The 9,679-nt window shown below is 35.2% G+C and overlaps 1 protein-coding gene across 1 annotated transcript; it reads right to left on the reverse strand.

Annotated features, from left to right (window-relative positions):
- Positions 1 to 2,228: 2,228 nt before the first annotated feature.
- On the reverse strand, positions 2,229 to 8,122 carry LOC149008717 (uncharacterized). The gene is made up of 3 exons (XM_089163477.1): positions 7,933 to 8,122; positions 3,050 to 3,179; positions 2,229 to 2,597 (listed from the first exon to the last, which is right to left on the reverse strand). The coding sequence occupies exons 2-3, from the start codon at positions 3,170 to 3,172 to the stop codon at positions 2,532 to 2,534; spliced, it is 189 nt and encodes a 62-aa protein (XP_089019603.1). The 5' UTR covers positions 3,173 to 3,179; positions 7,933 to 8,122; the 3' UTR covers positions 2,229 to 2,531.
- Between the last annotated feature and the right edge of the window lie 1,557 nt (positions 8,123 to 9,679).

The following is a 9,679-nucleotide window of genomic DNA, read 5'->3' on the forward strand; positions in this document are numbered from 1 at the left end:
AATGCATGAGCCATGAGGCAATAGACCATTTCCTCTCATCCTTTGTATTTACATCCATGATGGATTATAAGCATTGTATCTAAAGAAACCCATTTGCTGCGATCCAAGAGTGATAGATATGCGTGTAGCAGCAAATAAATATTCTACGGATACTTGGGTGGTTAGGATCAAATAGAGATCTCATATCGGATTTTTTAAAACGACCATCCTTTGAAGAAGGCACTAAGATGGATGCATTAGAAGACATTAGAAAGGTATTGAGGAACATACGAGAGCCTGTAATTAAGATCTTTATTACTCAGGTAGTAGGTTCTTTTTTTCATGGTATAGTCAAGAAATTTGTCTTCTTTTTTCACGTGGACAAAATTTTATGTATTCATGAAAAATAGATATTAGAAAGATACATTGCTTGGAACATACATGTCAAGCTCTAAGAGGGCTGTGAACCCTAGGATGATGGTTTTTTTTTTTTTTAAATAGAAAACTTAAGATGATGGTTGAGCACTAAAGATAGTATTATCTAGATGAATCCATACGAACAGAAGGAGAGGAAATAACTAATAAAAATGGCAAGAAAACTTAAAGCTAATCTTAAGATTACATGAAAAAAAGAGAGATTATTTCTGGAATATTTTGTATAAAAGGTCTTCAGTTAAAATTTTCATGTCATGCATTATGTCACCATTTATTAGAATGATGTATAAGAAGACGATGGATTTGACTTTGAAGGAATGATAACTAAAAAATCCCAACATATGTTAAATATCTCTTTAGTTTTTGATGAGCATATAAGGCCTGTTTGATTACATGAGTCTGAAGATTTCAAATTTATGGAGTTATAATTTATAAAATTAGATGTTTGGTTGTGGAATGAAATCTGTGAATTCATCCTAAAAAACTATTTGATCGATGTAATTTTTTTGAATGTGCAAATATATAGCTTTTTTTAAATCTATGGATTTCACCCTTTACCCATAAATCTATAGATTCACGTGTTTAGTGTAAAAAGATGAATCACTAGATTTCATGAATCTAGAGACTTTTACAACCAAACGGGTATAATTCTCAGATTCATGAATCCATAAATTTAAAATCTTTGGATTTATGTAACCAAATAGGCCCTAAAACATTCTTCATGGACTCTTTATTTTATTTTGAAGTTGAGGTTCCTCCCTTAATTATATAATCGATCCTTTACTTTTAATTTTTCTAAGATCCTTCATTAATCATAGAATCTCAATTCTAAGGTTTTCTTTCAACTCTCTTTCTCAATATTATAGATTCCAAGCCAAAGATGAAAATTGATTCCAAGGATGAAAAAAAGAAAGAAAAAAAAAACACTCAGAATGATTAGAAAACCAAAAAAAAAAAAAATTTAGAAAATAAATCTTATTTTTAGGTTTCATGAACAGTTCAAACACCACAATTGTAACAGTAATGAAAAGAGGGGAGAGACAAACTGTAACAAGCCAGAGATAAACAACAAGAAGAAGCAACAAAATTCTCCAAAACCTATTTCTTCTTTGCAATCTGTTATATGTACAATAACACAGTTAGAAACGAAATTTGAATTGGGTTTTGACAATGAACAAATCAAAAACCCAAATTCCAAGTTGGGTTTCATATTTAACGTCGATCTTAATCTAGAATCTAGTCTTCTTGGAATAGTTGACTTCCAAAGGCTTTGTTTCTGGGTAAATGGAAGCTAAGGGATCGATAACGTCTTTTCATTTTCTGGAAAATTGGTCTCTCTTTATTAATCATCTCTTATTTGTTGCTTGAACTCATTTCGTCGTTGTCTTCTTCCCCGATCAGCTGAACAAGATATTGAGCTGCCTTAATACCTGGATCTTTCAAGCCCTTCACTGGTAATAGTGATTTCGCCATTCAAAACACACAAAAAGGTTGATCACGATCAGAAGAGAGGATTTCTTGGGGTTGATTTTTTGTTGTTTTGGTTGGGTTTAAAAGTTTTGTTATGAGGGTTTTTTTTTGACTTATGTTTACAGCACAGGGCATTTTGTTTTTCCAGTGAAAGCAAATCATGCATTACGTGAATGATGGATGGCGACTTGGCTCAATCTTATTGTGATTAAGATCATTAATTATATTATCAATATTGAAATTACACCATCTAAAAAAATAGATTTTTTTTTTTAAAAAAAAAAAAAAGTCATATTTAAAATGATCATTAATTTGTGTTATATTTATCAAAAAAAAAATTTAAAAAATGAAACATTTGAAAAAAATTGGAATCTACATCTTTACCATACCATATTAACATGATAATACATTTCCTAGACTAGTGTGATCGTCAAAAGACACTGGATTGAATCAAACTTGTCTAAATTCTAACCTATCATAAGGACCTGAACCTAAACAAATAGAATATCTTTTTCAGTTCTTATTTGCTTTCCCCTTCCAAGAAAATAGAATATCACAACTTCACAACACAACAATGAGTCACCGATATCTGTAACCCGAAAGTTTACATGAAATAAACAGATTCAGAGCTATTTGTTAAGGCTACTTTACATTCTTGCAGATTCAGGGACACTTGTTAAAGAAGCTTCGCGTTCCCTCCGACGACGTTCTCTCTAAGACATCCAATAACAGCCAAATGAGTATGAGAAGTACACAGAATACTGAAGGTTGCATCTGAATAAATAAACCTACAAAGGAAGACATCTGCGCATTCCATTGTTCAGAGCTATTAGGAAAGTAAGGAAGCCAATTATAAGCAAGTTTTTTTTTCCCCACATCACAAGCTTTCATTTGTTTTAGCATCTGCTTTCGTGTTGGTTTCACGCTCCCATCAAGCTGTTCATTGACTAAAGTCGTCTTTACAAATAGTTTTAAAAATGGGGAAAAGGACAGCACTGAGTATGGACTGACAAAATGTTAAAAGAACTAAGAAAATACAAGCTTCCTTCCTAGTGAATTGAAGGAAGCACAAAAGATGCATTAAATGACATGAAAGCATGAAATATCATTTACACTAAAAACATAATTCTCAAAGTCAAATGAAGTATTGGTATAAAAGTAATACCCTTCTTTCCCAGTATGGTAGGAAGCAAACAAAGTCATACACTGGAGTAATTGTTGATACCAAAACAACATTTACTCCCATAAACACCAAGAGAGCAGTCATAGGCCGTGTTCTATGGGGCATCTTTAACCTGCAATACCAATATCAGGGCTAAGAAACAAATTACGAAGGTCGAAAAGAGTCAACAACGCATTGCATGTAACTACCCTGATCAATATAATGGTCCAGATTTACAATTTCCTACAGGAGGCTCTGATAGTTTGCCATCTAAAAACTCTAAATTGCCCTGTCTTCCAAATGGTAGTCAGATAGGAGATGACAAAACGAAGTTCTTATGAGAGCTTCAAAAGAAATCTTGAGATTACTAATATTCAAATAACACATAACAGTACAACTAGACCTATTCAATGCCGCAACAAAGATACAAGAGTTCGAAAAAAATTATAAGAAATATACCAACTAATTGTAATTGTCATAATATTAATATTCTGTGTAATGGTCATAATATTAATATTCTTTTGATAAGTCAACAGAAAAAGGATCCACCACATGGTACACAGTCAACAAGCAAATATGAATGACATTGGACAAGATGAAGAAGAAGATTATTAATTAACAAGAAAACTCATAGAAGAAAAAATCATATCCAATATCACTCTGTGTAATGGTCAGCAACTAATTGTAATTGTTATAGAGTACCAAAGAGGATTTGACAACCATATACCCGTGAAATATATGTAACAACTCAATAGTTTAGTTGAGGTAAAAGTCACTGCAATCAAAAGAATCAGAAGCAACCATGACTATCTTCAACCAAATCAATACCCAAAAAAATATCTCCAATTGATATAACCAGTGCAACCATGATAGATCAGATACTCAGAACCCCAAAGAAAGCAGTCCACAGAGAGAAAACATAAGAACCACAACAGACCGGGGGGGGGGGGACAGATTGAGTCAAATCTTCAGCACATCTTGGAACTAGGAAAATTAGTCCTTTTATCAACATAAATTGATTTCTACTTCAATGATCCGAACTCAGAAACATTAGTAGCAAATTGAGAGCATTCAGCAGCAGCAGTAGTCTTAGCAGCAAATGGATGGATTAGTTTAGGTATGATTCATCATACAAATAGTTCAATCTTCATCAGTATGAGAAAGTCTAACACTTTACTTAATATCAAAAAGGATTTCACAGGAAGGAATAGCTCTGGTGGCTGCACTCCACATGTCTTGGAATCCCAACCCGTAAAACAATGATTAAGGACAATAACAGATTCCATTACAGATTTAATAACATGGAGCAACTCAGGATCTGACACCAGAACATGCAAATTGAGTAGAAAGGAAACAATTGCTGAAACAATGATAGATTCAAGCCTAGTACTGATTGCGAAGTGACAATGCAACCTAAGGAGATAAATACCACAGAAGGAAACTCCCCCAATCATGGTTATTAACAACATAAGGTACAATAGAACAATAAAATCCCTGTGCTGCATCTTAGCAGGTAGAATGCAGGACCTATGGAAGGAAGACACTGTCCCTTGGACCATTGCAAAATGGACTTCCCAAGTTGTATGCCCTAATTGAGAGAGGAAGGATAACTACTAAAGAGTGTGTTTCTCAGAATGAGGCATTGTATGGAATCTGGCTTATGAAGAGACTAAGGGATGTGGACTGTGGAGCTTGGGCATTGGTCAACCTTCTCGATTTCTTATGGAGATCTTTGTAAAAACAACAACATCATCATAGGCATATCCCAGCTAAATGGGTCAGCTACACAGATACTAGAAGAGACAGAAGCAAGATAGGAAAGAAATAAAGGATGGAACACAAAACATCCAACTCAAACTCAGACTCCTGGCCATCTACACAGAAGGCAGCCATACCAACCGCAAGTATTTTTAATCTCCATTCAGCTTTATTTGAGCTTCACTAGGAACAAGGCCTAATCGCAGCATGTTTGCTCACAGGGATATTTCTTGACAAAAATTGTAAGTATAATCAGGCCCAGTCCATAAATCACAGGGGGCACTTCGACACTAGAACCTTCTTTAGAGCCTCTGTTCCTCCACCAGAGGAGGAACAGGAATGGAACAATAGATTTTCTGTAAAACCTCATTTCCATGTAAACTAATTTGGAAGAGCTCATCTCCACTAAAGCGAAAGATTCTAATAAAGGAAATTTATCTTCAGAAAGTGACTATATGCATTATGCAACATGTGGAGACAAAATGCCCAAAATGACCTTCCAAGCTCAAATCTTTCAACTCTGCAGAAAGAATTTGGAATATGTCACAGTAACATACTAGTCGCATTTATTGTGATTTGCTAAGGAAGTATGTAAAGCACATGCAAGGAAAATTCAACAAGGTATCTACAGAGGAGGATATAGGCAAAAAAGGTTTTTGAGGTCATCATAATCAGGATAGTTTATTGGACCACCAAGAAAGTTTAGAAAAGTTCCCTTTGATAATATTGTCAGAGTATCATGGGAAGAATCTTGTCCAGTCAAAGCAAGGGTGGTTGCAGACTGGATCACTTCATAAATTATTGGTGAAGTTGAATTTCGAAACAAAACCAGCAGGGATTTCAGGTGCATTCAGAGGTCACATTGGTAATATCATTATGGCCTTCTTTGATTCTAACACTACAGAAATTCAATTATTGATCCAAGGGCTCAAGATTTTCTCATCAGAGGAATGAACTGATCTCGTTTAATAGAATAAAGGATTACCAAAGAACGGAGGCACATCTGATTAGTTGGGCAAAGGTGGCTATGCAACTAAGGGGATATCAGATTCTCTTGTAAGCCAGGATCACCCATTTCAATTGGCACATTTGTTAGCCAAGGCTAGAGGGGATAGAAAAATTTTGTGTATAGCACCACATTCAACTGGACAAAGTAATGCGAGATTCAGTTTTGTCATCTTTGTGTACATCACCCCCTACGTCTGCTTTCCAATTTTGGCCTTTTACCATTAGAAGAAAGAAGGGAAAAAAATCAGTGATACTGCCTTAAACAAGGAAATGGATACTAGAATCACCCCCAAGAACATAAAAGAAGCAAAAGATAAAGTAGCACAAATGATAATTCAGCCAGGTTAACCACATTTGATTGGCCAGGTCATCAGCTTCCTGATTCGTAAGTCTAAGCATCCAAGTGATAACTCAGTCAGGCTTCAAGCCAATTGATAATGTTTGCGAGAAAATGAACCAAAGGTATCCTAGAAGTAAATCACCTGAAGTTTCAAGGGGTAAATGGTGTTTCTAACTCCTATGTTGGAGAAAAAGCATACTTCCCTCATCTCTCATGTAAAGTGAAGGTAATGTAGCAAGGGATCAAGATTACACTAATTCCAGCAGGCAATGGACCAACAAGGATATATCAATACACCAAAACTACCCACAACCAACAAAAATTAAGAAAATCTGTGTATGCCCCTTTGCACATACCAAAAATTGCACTTTGGTCATGCAAATTTATTTCACAAAACAAAACCATTTAAATAAGCCATCTCTACAGGGAAATATCAGTTGGGCCTATCAATTCCAATAACAAACAATTTGCAAATTAATTTTCAGAAACCAACGGACTCGAGAATTTCCTATCTTGTAACAGAAAGTTTCATTCAATTAAAAATTTTAAAACTTCACAATAAGTTTATAGAGGTCCACCAAATTTCATGCAAACACAGGTTTCAAAAGAAGATCAAGTACAAGTAATAGTCTTAATTACTTAAGATGCATTTGCTATGGGGAGCGAATCCGGAAGCGAAGCACACCAAATGCACCAGGCAAAGGACGACAGTATAGTCTTAATTACTTAAGATGCATTTGCTATGGGGAAAAGCAAGTAAAAATATCCTTGGAAGCAGAAGCAACACTTGCAACAGCTAGATTTGATAGCTAAAATGCAGAGTTACATCCAGTCCTATTTTCAGCGAACTACCTATAATCAAACCTAGATTCTTTCAGTTAAGACCTACTAGAATCCATTTCAATACTGAAGCCAAATTTGGTGATCCAAATTTCAGTCCTTCAAACCATGAACCTTACAAACATCAATTCAATGCTGTGGATTAAAGAACACAAGAAAGAAACTAAGAAACTGTTCTGCCATTACATATCAAAAGAGAAATTAAAAACTCAGAAACATGTTGATGTACAAGAAAAGGAGAAAGTACTGGAATGCAGAACAGATGAACTGAAGCCAATCGGGTGGGAATGGAGGGTAAATAATTCTTCCCGAACGATCAAAATGATGAAGCACTAGCATTACAAGATTCGTAAAAATGAGGAAGAAAAAAAGACCAGCAACAGAGGATGACATCCTCAGCCAGAACAACGCCCCTACTTTGGCAGACAGAGCACGCCGAGAGCGGAGACGTCCGACGAAGTTGCAGGACTACGTTTGAAAAGCGGAATGACAGTAACCGTTAGGGTTTGGATGGAGAATCAGGAGAGTTGAGTGAATACGAATTGTAGGGTTTCAAAGGGCAATTATAAATACTGTAATTCAGGGAACAAATGATATCTATCAAACATTTTTCTCTCAAATTCTTCTCTGTTTCTCTTGGAGGCGCCATCCTCGAAATTGGTATTTATCTTGATCAGAAAACGTTACATTTGGTAATTCTGTGATTTGGTTCATCTTCAGATGGCATAGGGATTACAAGAAGTGAGAGAAGACTAAGTATCGCACCCAGAAAAAAAGCAGAGGATACTAAAAAACCAACTCCATTGCTGATACATCTGCTTCCACGGATCTGATACTTTGAGAAGATAAAATTTACAGAAACAATGAGAAGTGAGAGAGACCTGGAACCATTGCAGTGAAAGCATACAGGAGAGTCAAAGAACCATCGGAAATAAGTTACCTTTTTTATGAATCTCTTTTGCAGATATGGGTGTGAAGCAAAATCGTAGCTCAACAAGGCGATGTAGCTCAACGAACCAGCAATGAAGCTCGGGCGATGGAACGGAAGAGGAGTCTGCTCTACGAGACAAGCGGAACCCTAGAGATACAGTTTCACGATAATGGGTTTTTCTTTTTTTTTTTAAAAGGGGGTTTTCCCCCCCCCGTCCCCGACCCCCACAACAAAAAAGGAAGTTTTAGGGCGGTGTGTAAACAAACCCCAAAAAAAAAAAAAAAAAAAAGATTTCAAAAATGAGATTCAACCGCAACCAGAGAGGCAAAAAACGAGAATGAAAAACAAACCAAAAATAAGAATATGGTTCAAATCTTTAACGCTTTGATAGTATGGATGAAACTCGGCACCCACCCAAAACCCGATTCACGTAGGTAAAATGTGAATCTCAGATTTCATGAATCTGAGATTCACCACCAACGAAAATCTCCCATTGTGAACCAGAGATTCAACGATCAACCACGGCCAACAGAACGAGATTCACCTTTACCAAACGGAACGAGATGGGTAAGGGTGAACCGAATTTCAAAAAGATACATGCATCAAAAACACGCGATCAAATAGTTTTTGTGAATCACAAATTTCTTCCACAACCAAACATCTAATTTTTAAATTATAACTCCATATATTTGAAATCTATAAATTTGAAATCTCTAAATATTTGAGATCTCAGCTTTTGGCCCTTATATAATTGATACCTAAACCCCTGATTTTGAAGAGATTCGAATTCTGATCTCTTATGTGAAAGTGTTGTCTTTTGCCTCTCCAAATGAAGTCACTCATATTTATACTAAGATTAATTTTGGGTGACTATATTTAGAAACCACGTCAATGGAATTAGGTTTTAGCCTAAAATGTGGATTCCAGGTGATTCCATGAAATCACCTTGATTTCGAGTCAACATTGAACCAATTGGTTTTTTTATTGAAATCATGATTCCTTTAATTGATTCCAGAAAATGTGAAACCAAACTTACTTCGGTTATTTTAAATTACACGTGTTGATATTGTGTGGCCAGGCTTTAAGATTTTACGACTCTTTTCCATCAATCCATTGGCTGCTGGTATTGATCGTACCACATTAGTACAATATGATCCAATTTTTGAGAATCAATCTATAAGAGTGTACTTGTAAATTTAAAAAAATAAATAAATAAATAAATATATATATATATATATATATATATATATATATTATATATTCAATATTTAATTTTTTATAAATTTACAAAATAAGTCCTTCAATCTACTGAAACAAATTGGACATTTGGTAGCATCTACCAATGCATTCTTGATGCATTTCAGCTGAAATTAAGTATTCGTGGTCGATGTGTTGCAGATGTGAAGGTGAAGATATCTGTTGCATGAATCTCAAAGGGATTCTTTACTTCTCATGCTAAAGGCTAGTTCCAGGTGAATAACCGCTAAAGGCTAGTTTCAAATCAAACATCAGGTTCGTTTTAATATGAAAATTTAAATAAGAGAGATGATATGAAGAAATCCTTTATTGAATTCATCCAATAAGTGAACCATTTTCATCCCGTAAACAGCTTCGGAGCCCAAAGATTTGTGTTCTGTTGAAATCAAACTCGTTTTTCTTTCTTCCATTAAAATGGGTTCAGCTATGAGCTTTTGCGGAAAAGGTCTGCAAGTTCTTTCTCCATCCTATCTAACTAGTAAAAGGAAATGGGGGTGAT

This window comes from Hakea prostrata, chromosome 7 (genome assembly GCF_041222555.1).
Source record: "Hakea prostrata isolate BN-2017 chromosome 7, UWA_Hpros_2, whole genome shotgun sequence".
NCBI classification, from domain to species: Eukaryota; Viridiplantae; Streptophyta; class Magnoliopsida; order Proteales; family Proteaceae; genus Hakea; species Hakea prostrata.

Excerpts from the sequence above, each read along its gene's own strand:
- LOC149008717 (XM_089163477.1), bottom strand. The coding sequence starts at position 3,172 with ATGCCCCATAGAACACGGCCTATGACTGCTCTCTTGGTGTTTATGGGA. Across the intron at positions 2,598-3,049 it reads TACCATACTGGGAAAGAAGG|AGAGAACGTCGTCGGAGGGA; the intron begins GTATTACTTTTA and ends TGGATGTCTTAG.